The following is a 23,477-nucleotide window of genomic DNA, read 5'->3' on the forward strand; positions in this document are numbered from 1 at the left end:
TCTGAACATTTTTCTCCCCATCAGAGAAGTAGGCGAGCGTCAAGTGGCCCTGGGATCCGAACCCAGCAAGTCCTGGATTGTATATGCGGACACTCTACCACTTCATCACCGCTGCGGTCAGGTTTACGCGTGTGAAACTGCCGTGTATTCTGCACGCCCATAATAAGTGACGTTGCTTTAAAATGCTTGTCGTCATCGCACGTTATAGCTATAGAAACAACTGTCGTCTCAAGGCGGAGAAATACGCAATGCGTGCCAGTCCCGCACACTGCAATGCCTACCAGTGCGGTTGCGTTTTTGATCTGGTGTGTCGTGTGTTCGGAAGACGCTATGAACTTCAAGGGAAATGAGCCGGAGAAGAAACCTCGGGCAGCAATGAAGGCGCGAAATCTATAAAGCCGCAGCAACCCCTTTGCTTCCGGCGGCCGCCTGCAGGGTCAGATCAATGAAGGCTGCGTTTCAAACCTGTATGCGCAGTAAATGTTTATACGCTCTTTTTATATTGATCGGCCGCAATCGCGCATTCGGCCACGCCTTCTGCGCGACTGCTTAGGCACGTTCCATCGAGCGGCCTTTTGCTGTGGACGTGGATTTCTCGGTCACACGCGTAGGCTGGCCAGCCGAACGACAGCAGCGGGAGGTGATGGTCTAGGTTTGAATCCTGTGCTCTCGGAGGATGATGGCTTACCCCGGCACGCAAGCGGATTGGTACTATGATGGCGCTGTGCGCCCTCGCCGGGGTATCCACGATGTCTGGGCGTCGCAGAGGTAAAGAACAGCTCACAATCCTCGTAAATTGCCGTGGAAGTCAGCCTGCTTTTCATATTTATTTCGCACTTCGGTATCATCGTTGTTTGACGTACACCTTGTGCGTTAATCATAGGCGTATGTGCGGGGAGGGGGGGGGGGCGATTTCTTAGTCACATAGAAGCAGTGGCGTTGCCATGACATCCTTCAAAGACACTCGACCACATCTGCCTGCCCGTCTCACAACTCGCATCAATCAAGGCGATACCCCCCTCCTCCCCCCCCCCAAAATCACAGCATATCCACGGAGTGCATGATGATGAGTGGGGAAAAGTGCCCGTCAGTCCGTCCGTGCTTCTGTCCGTCCGTTCGTTCTTGCTTCCGTCCGTCCGTGCATCCGTCTGTGTGTCCGTCCGCACGTCCGTCCATGCATCCGTCTGTCCGTACGTCCGTCCGTATGTTCATCCATGCGTTCGTCCGTGCGCCCGTGCATCTGTCTGTCAGTCCATCCGTGCGCCTATCCACCGTCCGTCCATCTAGTGAACACTCTAAGTACCGCCATCTCGTATCTTTTCATCATATATTCATCATATAGAAGTACCCCCATGCAGACGACATTCCAAGGACTAAATGAGAGGTGGCACGACCGGAATAGAGGAGTGGCACGCGCGCCTCTCATATGGGCTGCACTTCGTGTCTAGTTCCCTCACCGCCGCTAGTTCACGGCTCTGCGGCCCAACACTCGCTGAACCTTGCTAAAACCAAGGAGGTTACGCCCAGCGAGTTTAACGTGGCATCCTTTTCTAGTCAGATAGTGCTCAAAGTGCGTCCTTCTGTTACTAATTTTTTTTTAGTAAGCATCAAATTCAAGGCAAGCTTTATTGGAGATTAGGTCACCGATACTCGTCTCGGTTGGTTATTTCATCAGAAACAACTACATACATACATCGCGGACGCACGTCTATAGAGTGGACCCGCGGGTTAAGGAGTTTCGTCCCTAAAAAAAAAAAAAATTCTGCCTACGTCCATTCTTAAAGAGGTGCAGGGGAGCGTGAAATCTGCCCTATACTTTGACTTAGTAACAGTGGCGCTGCGATGAACCTTGCCCCCTCTGAAGAGGAACATTGCGCACACCTATAGGTGTTAATCAATTTGAGCAAGTTGGTAAGGTGAAATCAGGACAATGGGCGTTACGGTTCGAGGACAAGGTCGCTTATGCGTGCGTTGTTTTCAAATGCGGAGCATTTTACAGACGGTTTCAAGATTTCAAGCGTTATGCCTTCCACCCCCCCCCCCCAAAAAAAAAAAACTTCCGGTCACCATTTACCAGCTCGTAACGATGAAACTGAAAGGACATTTTCACGTTCTTCAAAGGTAATGAAAGCCTTTTATTAGTTTCTCGGATAAAGAGAACGTGCGCAATGTTCAATGCAATCTCTTGTAGTTTTTTTATGTAGCTCAGAAAAACATTTATTTGAATGTATTTTTCTAAATGAGGAAAGGAAAGCGTAGATAATCAGTGGGCTATTTTCTAACGCACTTCTTGCCCACCATTGCTGATAAGGCACATAGGTGGACGAAACCGGATGTAATAAAGGTTGCTATCCGGCGTCGACGGTGTCGTCCACACGCCCACTGCACACTCTCGCTATGGTGGCTAGAAGGGCCGTACTCTCGCGTCTCGTGCCAACTGTCGTTCGCCCCCGCTCTCTTGCCTCGCGAAGCCGACGCAGGCAGCGTCTGCAAGTAAAAACCGACTGCTCGCTCTGCACAACCGTTCACTGACTGGCCACCCCGTATAACTGAACCGTGCGTTTGGTATTCAGTAAAGGGCGTGTTTACGCTTCCCTTGACGCTTTGCTTGACTCGAGTAGATGCCAAGGAAGCAACGGTACCTTCAACCAGTATAGTGGGCACCAATCCAACATCAGCGTCCCACAACTCGTTGAAGGCAATGCTTCTCCTTCGTTCAATAAGTAAGAATAAGAAAGAAGAAATGACAATTAAACATTCGCAAACATTCACGCGATACCCCCGCCGCTCTGCGACGCCTTTAGTCTAGTTCCGCCCCACGGGAAGATGCGGGCAGTTTTTTTTTCTACAGTATGATTCTATACAGTTTGGCAATTCATTCGCACGCATCTCGATTTTACCAGTAAACTGAAACTGGAAGTTCGTCGGTGGTCTCTGCTAACAGCTGTCGTCAAGCTCCATTATAGCTGCGTGCATATTCACAGACACCCAGTGAAGACCAATGGGATTGCCGCTTTCGCTCAGCTACTACAACGGTTTAGTTGTGCAACGCCTATCACTTGTCTGCAGAGTGAACAGGTGAAGGACAGTGTGGTCGGGCACTTCTCCTGCGTGCACAGAGATCTTTACATGCAGCCCTCACTCATAGTTCTGAGTGAAGACGTGTGCGAGGTGCGGCAGCAGGCTTACCTGTGATTGAAGGTTATGCGGTGAAGTCAGCTTTCTACAAGGCCGACTAAGCCTTGCGTACGTGCCGAGAAGCACCGGTTGTAACATTGCAATTACGCAGTTGCAAAAACATATCCACTTTGTTATACATACATCGATAAGCGTAAAAAACTTCCACTTGTTTTCGATAATGATACGCATCGTTGCATATGATGGCTGAACAACAAAACACTCGTTGGCCCTGGAACTTTTGCAATAGTAACAATAATAAGAACGACCAAATGAACGATTGATTGATATGTGGGGTTTAACGTCCCAAAACCACCATATGATTATGAGAGACGCCGTAGTGGAGGGCTCCGGAAATTTCGACCACCTGGGGTTCTTTAACGTGCGCCCAAATCTGAGCACACGGGCCTACAACATTTCCGCCTCCATCGGAAATGCAGCCGCCGCAGCCGGTATACGAACCCGCGACCTGCGGGTCAGCAGACGAGTACCTTAGCCACTAGACCACCGCGGCGGGGCACGACCAAATGAACGAAACAAACTAGAAGCTTTTCAATGTATAGCACTTACGGACTGAAATTCAACTACTTCCACTTATTTTTTTCTATAGCGACTTCAATGAGCAGCTGCGTGTGGTAACCATGCCATGTTTCGGCAAATCTGGTACTGAAGAGAATGCTTGTTTTATAGAATGCACAAGTTTCCTAACAAATATTACGTCTATATGGCAGGAACTGTTGACGCGTTCTCGCGTCTACAATTTTCTCGCGTTCTCTCCGTGAGTGCTGTACATTTGAGCGACTAATTCGTTGACAATGACCACGCACGCTTCCTTTTCTGTATTTATGTAACCGGACCGTCATACGTTCAACCAACGCCTCACGCAACCGTGCCTGAATGTCTGGTAACCTTCCCGATTACATTGGAAACTTTCGATAAGATTACGCGCACAACGTGAACATTAGAATTTATTATGAAACTTATGCGGTCACCAACGATAACGCTGGAATTTTTGATACAACGTGCACAATTGCCGAAGCTCGTTACGGCTTATCAGAACTTTCCTTGCTTGTCGGTTTTCGCATCACTTTACTGGTCCTACTTGTGTCCAGCTTCGTCTGCTGGACACAAGTAGGACCAGTAAATTTAATTAGGTATTTCATTTTTGCCAGAATCATTCGAACTTTCCATCACGCACGCACGCACACACACATGCACATACATACATACATACATACATACATACATACATACATACATACATACATACATACATACATACATACATACATACATACATACATACATACATACATACATACATACATACATACATACATACATACATACATACATACATACATACAATAAAAAAGTTCAGCAGATCCCAGGTACCTAGGAATCGACCTTGTGCGAAACATGTGGAGGGAAGGAGACTGTTGTACTTTTTTTATTGAGTGACAGAGCATGAAATGACGCTAAATATAAGCACGCATGTTGCACGTACAGACACATGTTGAAGAGTGGCAGATGTTTGTACAACCAGTTCTTTGCAATTGAGAAACAATGCCAACTGGAACATGCGTATTAGGAACACCAGAAGTTGATACGAAGCGCTGGTGGTCGCGAGGATGCTGGCCCTCGACACTGCTACATAAATTAACTTCAGCGCATGGCAACAAACCACAATTGACGTTAACCTGACGTGACGGCTGTATCAAATCAGTACATATGTAATGTTGACAAAATTGGGAAGGCAGCTCTGCAACCACTATTGACGTTTCATGAAGATTACCGTCTGTCCGAAAAGTAGTTCCGAAACCTGGCGTAGCTCTGTAGTAAAATACTTCATTGCCACGTAGAATTCTTGGGTTCAATTCCAGCTGGGACCCTGACATTTATTCTTTGCATACGTCGGGTTGACCCTACTGATGTCGGGTATTTCTTAAGGCTCGCGCGTCAGAATTGTCCATGTGTGTTCTCGTCGTTCCTGGCATACTGTCACCTGTGGCACATACCCGCATACCAGTGGCACATGCCCGCCCATAGGTATGTGCCCCTGTCTGGCGGAAAGTGTTTGACGACGTACGCGACGACATTGTGGCATTATTCATGTCTTGACCAGCGCGTGATATTCGGCAAGCCATCTTACCCTCCCATGCTAATTTTGGTTCACGCCAAGTTAAGGGGGTGGCCACGAGAGCACCCAAACCTAAGCGGATAGATAGATAGATAGATAGATAGATAGATAGATAGATAGATAGATAGATAGATAGATAGATAGATAGATAGATAGATAGATAGATAGATAGATAGATAGATAGATAGATAGATAGATAGATAGATAGATAGATAGATAGATAGATAGATAGATAGATAGATAGATAGATAGATAGATAGATAGATAGATAGATAGGCTCAAAGTCACCGAATGTCGCTAAGAAATGCTTCGCATTTAAAACGAAAATTTTGTCTTGATAAAGGTCAGGCCCTGACCGAAACGTTGACGTAATGAAGTTTCCTTGAAGTGCCACCCCTCATACTATATATATACATATACAAATACAAGATGTTTTTCAGCCATACAGACATTTCCTTTCTATATATATATATATATTATAATGAGGCGTTTTAGAGTGGCACTCTTTTATAAAACAGGAGAGCGGTCACGACACGTCAAGCGGTAATGGCGGAACTAGCCTGAGTCCCCAGTTAACCAAACGTCGTCTTCTTCACCGACTGAGTCATACCCCCTGCCTTTCTGAGTAGCCTCATCTTCTTCACTCCATTTTCCTCCCCTCCGGAAAAGAGCCATCCTGGCGACTCATGGGCAGGAGACAATAGAGGGATCGTAATACGGTTTTAGGCGGTCTATGTGGACGGTCTCACGTCCACGGCGTCGTTGATCATGGGGCTGCTCCAGCGGCTCCACGATGTAATTGACGGGTGAAGTTTGTTTAACCACACGGTAAGGTCCGTCATACTTGTACATCAGTTTCGTTGAGAGACCAGGGCTGGTTGAAGGGATGCGAAGCCAGACAAGGTCATCTGATGCATAAGAAGCCGGAGGCGTCGGGCTATCGCGGTGGTGTTTCTGGCGTTGCTGTTCAGTACTTGTGAAGGAACGGGCAAGCTGACGACACTCTTCCGCGTATTTAGCAGCCTGTGACATCGTCGTCGACTCAGCAACATCTGGGTGGTAAGGAAGGATGGTGTCTAGCGTGCAAGAGGGCTCGCGACCATAAAGGAGGAAATATGGAGAGAAACCAGTGGTTGTCTGGACAGCAGTATTATGCGCGTAGGTTACAAAAGGGAGAATACTGTCCCAATTGGTGTGATCGGTTGCGACGTACATTGACAGCATATCTCCTAATGTACGGTTGAATCGTTCTGTAATGCCATTAGTTTGAGGATGATACGCGGTGGTGGTGCGATGAATGACTTGGCATTCTTTGAGAAGCGATTCAACAGCGTCCGACAAAAACACACGGCCTCGGTCACTCAAGAGTTCACGCGGTGCACCGTGACGTAAAATGATCTGATGCAGTATGAAACGACCGACGTCACTGGCTGACGCAGAAGAGAGTGGTGAAGTTTCTGCGTAGCGTGTAAGGTGATCGATAGCGACGATTACCCAGCGATTTCCAGCCGGTGTAATCGGAAGAGGTCCATACAGATCAATACCAACACGGTCAAACGGTCGAGCAGGACAAGGTAAGGGTTGTAGTGGAGCTGGAGAACTTGGAGTGGGATTCTTCCGGCGTTGACAAGCGAGACAGGAACGCACGTAGCGACGAACGAAGCGATACATTCCACGCCAGTAGTAGCGGTGGGACAGGCGGGTGTAGGTTTTTAACACTCCCGCATGGGCGCATTGTGGGTCGGCGTGAAAGGAGGCGCATATGTCTGAGCGGAGACGTCTGGGAATGACTAGGAGCCATTGGCGTCCTTCGGAGAGATAATTCCGTCTGTATAGCAAACCATCTCTGATAACGAAGTGTTGTATTTGACGGCGCATACCTCTAGGTATATTTTGCGAGGGAGTTCGACTCAACAAGTTAATAAGTGAAGCGATCCAAGGATCTTTTCGTTGCTCCTGTAGCATGTCGCTGACACTAAGTGCAGACACGCCGGGGGCAGGCGAAGACGGTGACTTGTCACTACATCGTAGAGGTGATCGGGACAAAGCGTCTGCGTCGGAATGTTTTCGGCCAGATCGGTAAACGACGTGGATGTCGTACTCTTGTAGCCGAAGCGCCCAACGGGCGAGCCGGCTGGTGGGATCTTTTAACGATGAGAGCCAACATAATGCATGATGATCAGTAACGACGCTGAATGGGCGCCCGTAAAGATAGGGTCGAAACTTGCCTATGGCCCATATGATGGCTAGACACTCTTTTTCGGTGACTGAATAGTTGGCTTCTGCTTTTGTGAGTGCACGGCTGGCGTAAGAGACGACGTACTCATCAAATCCAGGTTTACGCTGGGCGAGCACAGCACCGAGGCCAACTCCGCTAGCATCCGTGTGTATTTCCGTCGGGGCAAGAGGATCAAAATGTCGCAGTATAGGAGGTGACGTAAGAAGGTGGCGGAGTGTGGCAAACGCATCATCACAAGCTGACGACCAACTGGGAAGGTCGTTGTTGCCGGCAAGAAGGTCAGTCAAGGGCGATATGATGGAGGCGAAGTTGCGAATAAAACGTCGAAAATAAGAACATAAACCGAGGAAGCTGCGAAGTTCTTTTAAGGTCTTCGGCTTAGGAAATTCGGCAACGGCACGGAGTTTCGTCGGATCCGGAAGAATGCCATCTCTAGATACAACATGGCCCAAAATTAGGAGTTTTCGAGCGCCGAAGCAGCACTTCTTCAAGTTGAGCTGTAGACCGGCGGCGGCGAGGCAAGTAAGCACTGTCTCGAGTCGCTGAAGATGCGTTGAAAAGTCGCTTGAAAATATCACGACATCGTCTAAATAACACAGACATGTCTGCCATTTTAGGCCACGGAGGATGTTGTCGATCATGCGCTCGAAAGTGGCAGGCGCATTGCAGAGCCCGAATGGCATGACGTTAAATTCGTATAAGCCATCAGGTGTAACAAAAGCCGTCTTGGGGCGATCAGCCTCAGCCATGGGAACCTGCCAATAACCTGAACGCAGATCTAGTGACGAGAAGAACTCCGCGCCTTGTAAGCAGTCAAGGGCATCGTCTATGCGAGGTAGCGGGTAAACATCTTTGCGCGTGATCTTATTCAACCGGCGGTAGTCGACGCAGAATCTTATTGAGCCATCCTTTTTCTTGACTAGAACAACTGGGGAGGCCCACGGGCTGTTAGAGGGCTCAATAACACCTCGCTTCAACATGTCAACTTGTTCCGCGATTATGCGACGCTCAGATGCGGATACCCGATACGGACGCTGACGTAAAGGAGCGTGAAGGCCAGTGTCGATTTCGTGAGATACTGTGGAAGCACGGCCCAAAGTCAATTGCTGGTGGTCGAAGCTGGCGCGGAAGCGCTCGAGGAGGGCGATGATGTCGGTGCGCTGCTGAGCCGTAAGGTTGGTGTCGATGCAGCGCGAAATTGCGTCGGTGAATGATGGGGAAGAGGATGACGTGCAACAATCAACAGCGTCAATAGGTAGCGTAGTCGGGGGGTCAGGAACTACACGTGCAGTCGAGGGATCAATGTCATCTGCAAAGCCCAGGCACTCTCCGCACAGTAACTTGGAAGGCGAGGGAAACGGATTTGAAACATAAATTGCACTTGATCCGTCGAGAACATTCAGAACGGCGAAAGGAATCAGGAAGCACTTGCGGCGAACAGCGGTTTCAGAAGGCGTAAAAAGAACAGTTGAGCTACTAGAGACGTCACAAGAAAGCGGAACTAGGGCGGACGAGAACGGGGGTATTGAAGTGTCGGCGGCAACGAAAACTTTTGCAGGTGAAAGGGACGAGTCGAGTGAAGCAGCGTCGCATAACGGCGCGAATTCCACTTCGGCGCGAGCACAGTCGATGACGGCATGATGAGTGCAGAGAAAGTCCCAGCCCAATATAATGTCATGGGAACACTGCGGGAGCACTACAAACTCGACGACATAAATATTGTCAGCAATAACGACACGTGCTGTGCATGCAGCAAAAGGGCGAATTCGTTGCTCGCTCGCAGTGCTCAAAACAAAGTTGCGAAGAGGCATTGTGACTTTTTTTAGTCGACGGCAAAGTTTTTCAGTCATTACACACACTGCGGCGCCAGTATCAACCAATGCAAAAACAGGTATACCTTCAACGGAGACAGCAACGACGTTGGACGGCGAAAAACAAGGTCTTGTGGAGTTCGAAAGATCCGCAGTTCTTGCCCCCGGAACTGCGGCTCCTAGTTTTCCTCAGGGACAGGGCGAGGTCGACGTAGCATAGGGGAAAGGGAACGGCGTCGGGGTGAAGGCGACCGGTGTCTATTGAAGTTCCGGCGAGGTGAAAATGTGTCCATGGTGGCAGTGTCGTCATATACAGCAGGCCCCGATCGTGCTGGGAAATCGTAATTGTTGGGCCTGACGTCACCACGCAGGAAAAACTCGCGCCGTCGACAAAATCGTGCCACGTGACCCGCAATTCCACAGGCGAAGCATATGGGGCGGTTGTCTTGAGTGCGCCAAGGGTTCTGAGAGCGTGGAGGTGGTTGTCGGGAGAAAGGACGGGCAGTCTGGTACATAGGCTCCGTCGGTACGACAAAGGGGTGCGTGGACGTAGGCGTTCGCGACAAAGAAACGTGGCCGTTCGTGACAGGCGGACGTCGGGTTCCGTTCAGTGCTTCGGCATAGGTCAATGGAGCAGCCACCGGTGGTGCGTGAGCTGTTGGTAGCGCCTCGGACACTTGCTCCTGGACTACTCGCTGTATTGATGGCGCTAAAGTAGATTGGGCACCTTCGGAGGTATAAGGCACGAGGGACAACTGGCGTGCGACCTCCTCTCGTACAAATTGCTTGATCTCGAGAAGCAAAGTGGTGTGGTCTACAGCAGTGCCAGCCGACGTTAAAGCGGAGATTGTTGCACATGGCGTGGTGGCTCGACGAGTGGTGTCACGCTGTTTCCAGAGCTCATCATAGCTCTGACAAAGTTGGACCACTTCCGCTACCGTTTGCGGGCTTTTGGCGACAAGCATCTGAAATGCGTCGTCGGTCACGCCTTTCAAGATGTGTTTGATTTTCTCGGCTTCTGTCATGGCAGAGTTGACACGCCGGCAAAGGTCGACCACATCTTCGATATAGCTGGTGTAATTCTCACCATTCTGCTGAGCCCTAGTACGCAAGCGCTGTTCGGCCCGTAGTTTGCGAAGCGCTGGACGGCCAAACAAGTCCGCAAACGCCGTTCGGAAGGCCGACCAGGTGGGGAGGTCTCTCTCGTGATTACGGTACCACAGACTGGCGACGTCGGTCAAATAAAATTGGACGACAGTAAGCTTGTGCGCATCGTCCCACTTGTTGTGCTTGCTCACCCGGTCGTATTCATCGAGCCAGTCTTCCACGTCTTTGTCATCGGTTCCACTGAAGGTAGGCGGATCGCGTTGCCGAAAGGAGCCGAGACAGACAGGAGCTGCAGTAGTTGGAGCCGAGGCGGCCGCCTGCTGATCTTCATCCGTGGACATCGTAGCAACTGGAGGCAACGTACGGTTTCGCAGTTCCAGGATTAGGCGTTACCCAGCACCTCCACCAATTATAATGAGGCGTTTTAGAGTGGCACTCTTTTATAAAACAGGAGAGCGGTCACGACACGTCAAGCGGTAATGGCGGAACTAGCCTGAGTCCCCAGTTAACCAAACGTCGTCTTCTTCACCGACTGAGTCATACCCCCTGCCTTTCTGAGTAGCCTCATCTTCTTCACTACAATATATATATATATATATATATATATATATATATATATATATATATATATATATATATATATATATATATATATATATATATATATATATATATATATATATATATATATAACTCTACGAGATTGAAGTAATTAGAAGATTATACGAATAGGACTAGGATGGATCACATTCGGGAAGCATTCTTAAATCACGCATGGTAATCTGCCACAAAACATCAAAAGGAAGGTTGCACCTTGTCGGTACGTACCTACGGAGCAGAATCCGGGAGGCTTACAAAGAGGGTTCAGCTTAACTTGAGGACGACACCGCGAGCAATGAAAAGGAAAATGATAGGTATGACCTTAAGAGACAAGAAGAGAGCAGAGTCGGTCAGGGAACAAACCTGGTTTAAGGATATCATAGTTGAAATCAAGAAGAAAAGGACATGGGTCAGGCACGTAGGCAGAATAAGGAGGGTAAGTGACTGGATTCCCAGAAAAGGCAAACGCACGAAGGGGAGACAGAAAGTTTGGTGGGTCGGTGAGATTAAGAAATCCGCGGGTATAACGTGGCAGCAGAAAGCACAAGACCGGACTGATTGGCCAATCATGGAAGAGGCCTTTGCCCTGCAGTGGGCGTAGTCAGGCTGCTGCTGCTGCTGCTGCTGCTGCTGCTGCTGCTGCTGCTGCTGCTGATGATGATGATGATGGTGGTGGTGGTGGTGCAAACGTGCGTACGTGCGCGCGCGCGCGCGCGCGTGTGTGTGTGTGTGTGTGTGTGTGTGTGTGTGTGTGTGTGTGTGTGTGTGTTGCACATGGCTGTGTAGAGAACATATTGAGCTCGTACAGAGATGAGGAAGCCGTGGAATAACTTACAAGAAGCAAACGAAGTCATTGTGATAAAGTTATGGAAACGCACATGGATTCCTCTGTAGCATCACTTATTCACTTGCGGGTCTTTGCTTCCTCCAGCAGCTTCACCTTATAGCTTCTAATATTGCTTCAATGAAGGAAAGTTCACCCACTGTCGGCTGTAAATCACACTAAGAACCATAATAGAAGTGCTTGGTAACCGTAAGAAAAAAGAAAAGAAAGAAGTTGTTTGACCGAGTCGTGGATGAAAAATTATGTTTCAGAACCAAAACACAATTTTTCATCGTGCCACTGGTAGTATGTTATTTTTTTTACTTTTTCCTATTGTATGACCAGTTTTATTCATTATACTTTATTGTTTTTGGCCAGGTGAGCTTCCCTAGGAAAACTTAGCACTGAAGTGAAACATCTGGGTTCTTGCACTAAACCCCTTTTTATTTTTGTGAACAAATGTTTCGTCACTTCATAAAGTCACAGTGTGACTCTCCTTTCAATGCGCTGCATGTTTTTGTTATTATTTATGCACCTTCTGTATCGAAGTTCGTAGGCGACTCGTCGAATGCTGGATTCTGTAGGGATAGGAATAGTCGATCGAGGCTTGTCATTTGTCAAGTAGCAGAGGATCGGGGGTCTGATGTTTAGCTGGCAATCGATTATGATGATGCTTCCATTCAGAAATACAGACAAGTTTATTCGCTTCCCTGTAGGTGTTCTAGCAAGATGAAAACAGCTGGGCAGGATTATGTAAGTTTGTCAGGCGTCTTTCGCTGGCATTGCGCACACAAATTCAATTTGAGTCTTGTCAGCATATGTGGACACGTTCTCTAAATTTGCCTATATACGTATTCGTTATGGTGTAAACGGTTTTTCTTCACTTTATGTATTCTTTACTGCGGTGCGACTGTTCACGAATTTTAGCGATAGCAGTGGCACGTACAAAATTCTTAATCTCAGCTTTTATTACTGAATCAAGGAATTTCTCTGTTTCGACTGTGTACAGATATTTTTTCTCATTATGATATTTATCTGGACTTTCTAACATGTCTTATCAGTTTCAAAACTGATCTCGATTACTGTAATCTATTTCAACGAAGCAAGGCGGTTCTCGCGGAATCATAAATGCTGATTGTACTCGAGGATATTTTTAATTGTTTTTGTTATCGTGGCCAGACGCAAGAGGACGTACATGTAAGACATTTAAACTATTTGTTCACCCCTTGCTTGTGTGGACGAGGCGCACATTACACGAACAATGACCTGCCGTATAGATGGTTTCAATGTTGAAAGCGTTGTACCCCCCCAAAAAACTTCTGGTCACCTCATTTACCAGCTCCTCACGTCAAAACTTGAAGCCCGTTTTACAGTTCTTTTCAAGAGTAAGGAAATTCTCTCTTTCGTTTTCATATAAAAGGAACGTGCGTAGCTACAATAGAAACTTTCATAATTTTTATGTAGCTCAAAAGAACATTTATTTAAGTATATTTTGCAAAAAAAGGAAGAAAGCTGTTGGAAATAAGCGGGATATTTTTAAAGACTTTTATTGTCCACCGATATTGTTCAGGCTCATTGGTGTGCAAAGCTCAAATTCATCAAGTCCCAAGGCCACTCCTACGGCACGGCTTTAAGCTCTCCCATAGTAGAGTACCCTGTACTCTAAATCGTTACCCCCTTTTTCTAATCCCCCCCCCCCCCCCCGAGCCTGTGCTTGTAAACATTGAAAGGGCTCAGTGGATAAGGTTCTGTTTTCAAGTAATGTGTCGGTTTTATTCCCGGCCATAGCGGCTGTGTGTAATTTGGAGTTGGCGAACTGCAGAAACACCCGCGTCCTTGTATTTAGGTGCATGTTGCATAACCTTGCGAAAGGCTATCTAAATTACTCCAGAGCCTTCCACTATATGGCGTTTCTCAATATCATACCGCACGCAATTTTGAAGCGCTAAGTCCGGAAATTTACTTTGATATAGATTTTTTTTTGAGGCATAACATCTTGTGTTTATATGTGGATTCGATGCGTTCTGTGAGCCCAGTGTTGCGTGTGAGGTGAAGCAGCGTCTTGTACCTTGTGTTGCCATGTATTCAGTGGTCATAGCTGGTCTTGTCACTGTATAGCGAAGGCTAGATTGCAGTAGCAAACAGGAGTGTTCAGATTGCAACTTTGTGCATGTACTTTCATCACTGAAACAAAACAGTGTGAACACGTATCACACTGTGGTACCGCGACTAATGTCTCGTTAGTTTCCATGAAATGCTTCGCATTTCGAAACACACACACACACACACACACACTCACACACACACACACACACACACACACACACACACACACACACACACACACACACGCACGCACGCACGCACACACACGCGCACACACACACACACACACACACACACACACACACACACACACACACACACACACACACACACACACACACACACACACACACACACACACACACACACACACATGGAGTCCTTGGACTTTTTTGAGAGCCCTGGCTTGCCATGGGCAAGAGTCTTCTAAAGGAGTCACGTCAACTTTCTTCGGCGGTCATATACTCTCTTCTAAGGGTCGTCACAAGAGAGTTAACGTGCCTTTTTAAACATTCATATAGACTATTTTCAATAGCATATCGGGTGCCGCCATCTTGGACTGTGTCAGTGTATTCTTGTTTTTGTATATCGTGACGTTTAATGTAATGAAATACTGTATTCATCAACCCTACTGTTTTCATGCGCATGCGTCTACTGCAACACTGTTAATTCAGTTGTTGCAGATGCAAAACACAAAGTTTAACAGCCCGATATGGCGGCACTCAAACCTGTCCGTAAAATAGTCTACTCCGAAAGAAATCACTCATACTATTCTTTTGTTAGCGTGTACTATTACGACAATTACTACTGCTACTACAAATAATAATAATAATAATAATAATAATAATAATAATAATAATAATAATAATAATAATAATAATAATAATAATAATAATAACGGTTATGATAATGGCGAATTAAACGACAGCAGCCAGGTCCAAGCGGCGGCCCTGGAACGCCGACGGCGCCTCTTGCTGCGGTTCCGGCTGGCCGCGCGCCTGTGTCGTCTCAAGGCTCAAGAGAAGAAGCCCCTGGAGAAGCTGAAGGAGCTGTTTGCCGAGTCCACCACGGGGATCGACCGGCTGGTGGTCATCGAGAACCGATGTCGCTTCTGGATATTCTGCACCGTGTACGTCGTCTTCTTCGTCGTCACCGTCATCAGCATCGGTGAGCCGCCTGCTCAATTCACCGGCACGCGTGCGGTTACCGAGCGCACGTGCCTCGAACTAAGGGCAGCTGCGTTCTCATTGGTCGCTTGCGCACGATGTGAGCGAGCGAGTGTAATAACTATGGGACGCCCGTCGAGAACGCGAACTGGTCGCGCAACCCGCTAGTCCCACGTGTGTATTGGCAGGTCTAGTCCACCGTCCCGGACTCGTTCGCTGGATTTCGTGCTGACCGGTTGTGCCCTCGCGATCTCCGACAACAGAGCAGCTCTGGCCGACTGGCTCGGTCTATGCCATCTCCCGACGCTGACAAGAGCTCTCGCCGAGTGGTGCCCCGTCCTCGGACCCCTGCGACCGTGTCCATCTTTCCTATCTTCTCCTCACTTCCATATGTGGCTGTCCCTACGCCATGCTCTATCCTTTCTCATCTCTCTATCTCTATACCTTTCAATCCTTCTTTTCCTTACCCCCATTCCTCGAGAGCTACTGTTGATGTGTCGCACTATGATGCAGACATCTGCAGTTACGGGGCTCACTTTTGTCTTCGTTTCACTTAAGAATCACATCTCTCTTGTCCACCGTCCCGGTCGCAGGCACGCCGTACAGCTCAGATTTACTTGTGCAGAGCGAGTTTATAACTTCCAAAGTGCACATATATACTAAAATTGGAACGGTACAGAAACGATTAGCATGACCCCCTATGCCAATGCCAAAATGAATGCCCCCCCCCCATCTTTTTTTTTCTTTTCCCTCTCTTCCAACTTTCTCATCTTTCTTGTCCCCTTCCCTAATCTCCCAGTGTAGGGTAGATGACCGGATGTCTTTCTGGTTAACCTCCCTGCCTTCTCCCTTTTGTTGCTTCCTCCTCCAAATGCGAAGAAATGTCTGGTGAACACGCGTCACATTGCGATTTGTCTTTCATACAATGTGGACAACACCCGTGGCTTGGCTTGTGTATTCCATTGGACAATGCTGCATGGTCAAAAACTAAGCTGAACTAGTTGAACTAGTTATTACTGGCTCTATGCAATGTGGTTTCATGGGCATCTGTTAGGACGGGACACACCCAGGACTAGAGAAGGCGACGCCGAAGCGTAATATGCGCCGATAAAACGATGTCACTGCAGAATCTGCTCTCCGAAGCTCAGCAGCGCGAAGTTAAGTACTACCCTTCTGAATAACTGTATGAGACTGTCGAGGCAAAATACGGAGCTAAACCATATAAAATCTGCTTTCGTGAAACGACTGTCAGACGTTTGTGAAGAACTTAAGTAACGAGTACGTTTTATAACGACAAGAAAAAGTACTAAATAGAAATACTAAGAAGCGAAAAATATGGCGCTAATCAATCATAGACCAATTAGCTCACGACATATTTCTTTCATAAGTCTTCTTCAGTATTCATTTCCCTGTCATGCTCTCGTGTATGGTCTAAAATGCAGCGAACTTGCTCAGCAGCAAATTCTATAACAGAGGCTCAGGCAGGTCACTGCACTGTAATTGGCTAGTTCCTTTTCGAGAATACTCTACTCAAGCTATCAATTTATGATCTTCGTTTGCCCAGTTGCTTCATTCAGCCTTCGAAGCAGATGTGCTGCAAAACATCCGTAAATTAGCATTGGCATGTTTACCTACGGGAAACAATTCGTTTTATGACGTTTTGCTAAACGTCAGAAATAACCATCGCGCCTGCACTGTCAGAAAAAAACAAGTGGAGAGGGAGTACTTAGCCTTTTTGGCCGCGTATATATCTCACACGTGTACCACTCTTTATAAAGAGGCATGTTTGTTCTATTTTGGAGAGACCATGAATGCATGACTCTTCAAAAGAGAGTTCACGTATCTATTCAAAGAGAGTTGTATATGTGAGATTCATAGAAAAAGGGCAAGAAAGAGCCTAAGGACTCTTTTTTTTTTCATTGTTTTTGAGTGTAAATGCTGAGAATTTCTTGTCGCTGTAAGCACGTTCCGGCTAAGGTGACTGCAAAAAATGTCTAATTCTCAACTGGCCGTGTGTTGTATTACAGGAAAAACGCTTCAGAACCATTTCGAATACCGCGACATCGTATCAATATCAATGACCGAAGGCAACAGCCTTCAACTGCCCGCTGTCACGTTCTGCAACCTGAACCCTCTCAGGAAATCTGCTGTATGCTCGCCGAACACGCTGGACGTGATCAACGGTACCATAAGGAACATCCTCTGTGACCAAAGTGATCCCATGGTAAATGTGAATATATATATATAGTTTCTCAAACAAGGCACTGTTCGAAGCACTGATTCGATTACCTCGACATCCATTCTGTTTTTTTGGTTTTTTTTTCATAGACGCGTATAAAAAATGGCTGGCCTGCTTCACTTGCTTCTAATATGTATTTCAACTTCCCAACTCATGCGGTCTATTCAATCGGAATTTTTTTATGAAATTGACGGCTCTTTAGCTCACGTGATAACGCGCATTTAAAGACGCCCTGCAGCACTTTAACGAGGAATGATTGAACGGCTTCATTAAAGAAGTTTATTAGGAGCGAAGCTCCTTAGGCCCGACGCTGTCAAAGCTCCCTGCGTCGGGCAAGCGCGCCGAGCAAAACTAGCAGCGGGAGCGCTGGCAGGGCGGCATGTGGCGCATGGCACAAAAGGCGAGAAGAAAAACAAGCGCTAAACTGCTTGTTTTCTCGCCTTCCGCTTTCCTGTCTACTGTGTGCATGCTGAAATGTTTCCAAGAATGTCCTCAAACTAACTTACCCAACTTTCCATATTATCTCATTATCCATCAAGCTATATATACTTTACACTATGCGTAAGAGAAAGAAATGTATAACTGTCCTCATTTCTCAAATGTAAAGCGTCTAGAGCAAACTGTCTTTATTTATAGTCAATTCTAAGATGAAGAAAACGAGTTGTTGCGTTCCACGCACTAGTCGCAGCTTACCTTTCTGGTCACGCGAAACGACGGAATGAAAAGCTTGAACAGCTCCGTTGTTAAAAAAATAATTGCAAGAGTGTGAGTGGCTATGGTTATTCGCGGTTACTTTTCGAAGCTGTTTTCTCTATATATCTGTTGCCTTCGCCTGTCTACATACGTGATCTCACATGCACGGCTTGTTTACTCGTTCCATGCGCCTCACTGCAGGACATCAACATGGTACACAACTTCACGACAGAGGAGTTGTACCCGTTTCTGAACGTCGCGCGGAAGTACAACAACAGTCAGACACTGCTCGCTCTTGGACACACCAAGCAGAGGATGGTCCTGAACTGCACCGTCAAGGGAGAGAGCTGCCTCGATGACAGGTACGATCAGTCACATGGTGAACGGGGCATTTGATTTTGTCGCTTGCTCCATCATGCTTCACATGGAAATACGGATACGTTGAACTTTATTACCAAGGGTCTTGAGAGAAAGGCAGGCCGTCCTAACGAAGCATGTCCGGCCTGTCCTGGGCCACGTGTGAATAAATAGGCCTAGCAACCGCCGCATCGTGAGCCCTCTGGACTGCCCGAATATGAGGGAATAGGCCCGAGCTCCGTTGATCTGAGGACCAGTTCTTGTTGATTTTATTTGGGCCCCGAAATGACGGACATCGCCAGAGCACGTGATCTAGATCGCAAAACTCGCTGCAGTCTGGGCTGATGGGGTCAAAGGTCACAGTCTGGGCTGATGAAGGGATGAACGATGTCGAGAAATGCTAGGTTAAGATGACTTTTTTTGGAGCATGCGGAGCGTGGATGCTTGTGCTCCGTTAAACTTTTTATGCTGGAGGGCATAGTTCTGCTGAGCTTGTTAAGAAAGTGTGAAATACCGCGAACTGTTGTGTTAAAATCGCCAGAAATGTGCAGGTATATTGAGCACGTGCGGTGCCGCGTTGATAAAACCACAAAATAATGAATTATCAAAGCGCTCATAAACATCATGTGAGTGGAATGTTGCAATAAAATTTTGTGTTTTATGCATTTGCCTGAGAATACTTTAAGGTGAGAGCCATATTCTCCTTCTCAGTCTATTCTGATACACCTTCTCCCTCCCTGAAAAATTTCGTCTCTCAATTTCGCTCTGGCTCCGGGATCCGAAGCTTAGGAAGCTTCCTGCACCTCACGTGCCCCGCCGCGGTGGTCTAGTGGCTAAGGTACTCGGCTGCTGACCCGCAGGTCGCGGGTTCAAATCTCGGCTGCGGCGGCTGCATTTCCGATGGAGGCGGAAATGTCGTAGGCCCGTGTGCTCAGATTTGGGTGCACGGTAAAGAACCCCAGGTGGTCGAAATTTCCGGAGCCCTCCACTACGGCGTCTCTCATAATCATATGGTGGTTTTGGGACGTTAAACCCTACAAATCAATCAATCAATCCTGCACCTCACGTAGGTTTGCATTGCCTCCGAGGTCGGCGCATCTTTGATTGAGCGACGATGATATATAATGACATCGGGAAGTTGGCCGGTCTGTAGCGTCATAATGACGTCATATGGTGACGCCATCACAAAATGACGATTTTTCGCGTCGCTTGGGTTGACGCCACCATTAGTAACTTTTTTCGTTTGATGCGACACCAAAAGCTTTCGACTTAGTACAAACGCCAAATACTCAAATTTTAAACCAAAGTAGCATCTGCCGCGCTAGTCATGAGCATCGCCATTGTGACAACGCCGTGCAGCGTTAATATTGGCCGTCAAATTGCGGGTTCGAACCGGGACAAGGCGGCAACGTGGGTCGATTTCGTGGCATATGGTGATTTCAGTGCCCTAATTCACCGCCCCTTTTGCGGTGTACACGGGCTTATGACGCCGATAGAGATATGTACGCGTGGTAGATGCGCAACGCGCACATCGTGCGGGTGCGATTAGTGGCGCAAGAGATTGACGACGTGACAACTCAGAAGTTTGACGATGTAGGCCCCATGGCCAGGTCGTTTGTGCGCCACAGCTGGTCAATGCGGAAAAGCAGCGAAATCGCATTAGGCGACGCTCGGCGACCGAGGTTAAGCGATTGCGACACCTGATGATGAACGCAGCTCCCCTTTGCGCTGGTCGAGTGCCAGCACGTGTCCCGAAGGTTCACGTTGATGAAACCTCTGTAGTGACCATGATCGGAATGCCGAAAGCATTCATTCTATGTAATTACATTCGTGTCTACCGTCGTCATCGACTATCACGCGTAACCCACCTATATTGCCCCAATTGTTAGCTGTCGGTCGGAATAGAGTAGTATGCAGGGCAGTAGATTGTTAGAGCAGCGCTGCTTGCAACGATAGCGGCAGCGATGAAACGATAGAGCACGTTCTCTGTCACTGCCCTCGTTACAGCGTGCAAAGACGGCAGCTAGCTGCTGCGTTGGCTCGCTTTGACAACAGACCCTTGTGAGAACAGTCAGTGCTTGAAAGGCGACATAATCTGTATTCGCACAGAAAATCAGTGAAGGCCTTATTAAACTTTTTGCGTGGTAGTGGCCTATTGAATAGGCTATAGCACCCCAGCTCTTTTTTTTTTTCGCGCGTCTATTTCGCTCTTCGCTTTCGTTCCCATCTTTATTCTCCATTCTCCCTTCCCTTAGTGCAGGGTAGCAAACCGGATGCTCCAATTTCTGGTTAACCTTCCTGCCTTTCCCTCCTGTTATTGTCTCTCTCTATATATATACAGCCAGTAGAAGCAAAAAAAAAAAACGCACTGCCGATTCCGGCCAATGGTTGACTATAACCAACAAGCCGTGCTCGTTGAAAGATGAATGCCTCGCACATCGAAACGCTTGGTTTCCATCTTCAAAGACACTCTCCTTTTGACGAAGACGTTATGCAGTGTAGCGCCCTTTGTAAGACGGCGCGTTGAAAGTGTATATTGAAGCTAAATTATAATAATAAAATCTTCCGTGGGAGCGGCAGGCTTGTCAAAAGATAAGTTTGCATCCGTGCAACACAGCGTCCCGCAGTGCTCTCATCGGAATCTGTCAAAGTTTTTTGAAATTATCTTCAAGATTTTTGGCATCACATAAGGAACACGCTCTACAAAAGGCGCGCTTTTGATACCAGCTTCTTTGAACTCGGCTTCCTCTCCATGCGAAAGCATATATGCGCTTTCCAAGCAGTCGTTTGTTCAACTGATACTGAGAATTCCGTCTCTTCAAGGAAAATTTGTGACTTTCAACGGTACCGACTACTCTGTTTCCTTCTGCCGAGTCTTCAAGTGAAACATCACGGCTCTGCATAGGCATGCAGCGTGGGGACACGTATTCCAGCGAACGGCGTTCTTCATGACTCTGCCCACCCCACACGCATCTGTGCGTGTCAGGTGGTGTTCATGAGAAAGAGATACGGGTATATACAAATAAAGAAAAGAATTGAGTCGCTAAGAAGAATGTGCAGATTGACATCATTTGAAAAACGCACCGACTGCCACCCCGTCGACGGTCTATGTAGTTGAAGCTCGAATATCAACTTTTGAGCGCTGAACGGCACCACAAAGTTTTTTTTTTTTTTATGGCGTTCGGAACATGCCATTCTGCGTGCCTTGCATGCAGCTCGACTATTAGGTCGGCCACACGCATTGCTAGCGGTGGGAGAGACGGTGGTATTCTAGCGTCCATGCAGTTGAAAGAATTCCGGGTTTAGAGAAGTCCCTCTTTAAGCTATATAGCACCGACATGTTTGGCTCTATTTTGTGTGTGTGGGTGTATTCTGCTTTTCAGCGTCTATCGCGAAAAACTCCAGTGATTGCAGTTGCTTATTTGAAGCATGCCCGTCTTAAACTCAGCCATGGAAGTGAATTTGGTTATAAAATTGGTAGAAACGTAAAAAGAGACCACCTTTTGCGCTTTACACGAGAAATAGAACCTTGTAAATAATTGCATCATCTACCAACTATATTGCTAGAGTGCAGTTGCACTACGCAACTTCAACGAATCTACGGCCCTTAGGCAATAGTGTTCTCCGTGGGAAAATTCTGAACATAAAGCATGGCGAAGTGATACCCTAAACGATAAGTGCACGTGTCAGAGGCGTGTGAAGTCCTGATTTTTTTCTTATAACAATCAGAATAGATAATATGGAAGGCAACTCAGTGTGCACTTATAACTTATTAGGCTGACTTGATGTTGCTTGATGTAATATTTACCTCTGCTGCTTTGCCGCTGTTGTCTCTTGTTGAATAAGACAGCTTTACGTAACACAATACTTCAGACTTCCAGTGAAACGGCGGCAAAGCTGTACTCGGGAGTTAGAGAGCCTGTATTCTCTGCAGCTGTGCGGACCAAGAAAAAAGCAATACTGAAGATCGAGGGGTAGATATAAGCATGAGGTTTGGATTTGAAATGCACTTTGAAAATAAGAGAATGAATGCAGACTCTTTTTTATGCATTATGGAAGTTGTACCTCCTTTGAACGCACAAGTCTATATATACTTATTAGTTATTTTAAATACAATAGCAAAACGCAATAATTTTCTCTGAAATTTAACACTGTTTTGTTGATTTTGATAGCTTGCGAGATTGAAGCGTTATATAAGACTCGCGGGACGCCTTCTCCTGACGGATGGGTTTTGTAATTCCTTGTATAAACATTGTTTTTTTTTTTTAAATTTTGGTTGAAGCACAGAATCTCGCCTCTGGCACCCTTTTTCTTGTAGCATGTACGAAACAAGCACGAACCCCACCTTCGGACTGTGCTACTGCATCTTCTGCTCAAACTTTAACGCCTCGAAGATCTCCTACCAAGCGAGCAACTTGCCTGTTGATGGTGAGTGAAAACTATCCTGGTACGATACCATACCGAGATGCCTGTATAATTAGAGAAGAAAGCGGCAAGTCTAAAAGTGAACGCCATTACGGAATATGTGTAACATCCTGCATAGGTCGGCAAAAAAAGTTTAAGAGCTCACTCACACTAACTCGTGGAACGTGCCTAGCCCTTAGGGCCCGCTCCTACTTGCGCTCACGGATATTTTCCTCAGCAAGACTCACTCGAACTCAGACTCAGCAAAATATTGCTGTTTGAACTCACTCAAACTCAAACTCACGGCTATATCTGAGTTGAGTGGGGCGACCCATGAGCCCGTTAGCGGACTATTACCTGTTTCGTACAAGGTGTCAATGCTTTTTAACACTGATGCCTCACATTATCAGTGCTCGAATGGGTGCTTTCGATCTCGTATCTTTAAATATGAGCTACCAGGGGTTGATATCTACTAAGGGCGTTTTTAATAAAGTGATTACTCACATGAAATGTTTTTCATAAGGCATTCGTGTGGAAGAAAAAAAAAAGGGGGGGGGGGGGGGCGGGAGTGGTCAAGAAACTACCCTCGTCCGTAACTCACGCATCAGTTCAATT

General features: G+C 47.1%; 1 protein-coding gene across 1 annotated transcript in view; it reads left to right on the forward strand.

Annotated features, from left to right (window-relative positions):
• The first annotated feature begins 320 nt into the window (after positions 1–320).
• Positions 321–23,477, forward strand: part of LOC119169561 (acid-sensing ion channel 1C) — a 46,769-nt gene continuing 23,612 nt past the window's right edge. The window contains exons 1-5 of the mRNA XM_037420601.2: positions 321–768; positions 14,935–15,170; positions 17,197–17,393; positions 18,303–18,463; positions 22,777–22,886. Coding sequence (XP_037276498.2) covers positions 677–768; positions 14,935–15,170; positions 17,197–17,393; positions 18,303–18,463; positions 22,777–22,886 — 796 coding nt within the window. The 5' untranslated portion in view covers positions 321–676. The remainder of the gene's footprint in view (positions 769–14,934; positions 15,171–17,196; positions 17,394–18,302; positions 18,464–22,776; positions 22,887–23,477) is intronic.

This window comes from Rhipicephalus microplus, chromosome 2, assembly GCF_043290135.1.
Source record: "Rhipicephalus microplus isolate Deutch F79 chromosome 2, USDA_Rmic, whole genome shotgun sequence".
Taxonomy (NCBI): Eukaryota; Metazoa; Arthropoda; class Arachnida; order Ixodida; family Ixodidae; genus Rhipicephalus; species Rhipicephalus microplus.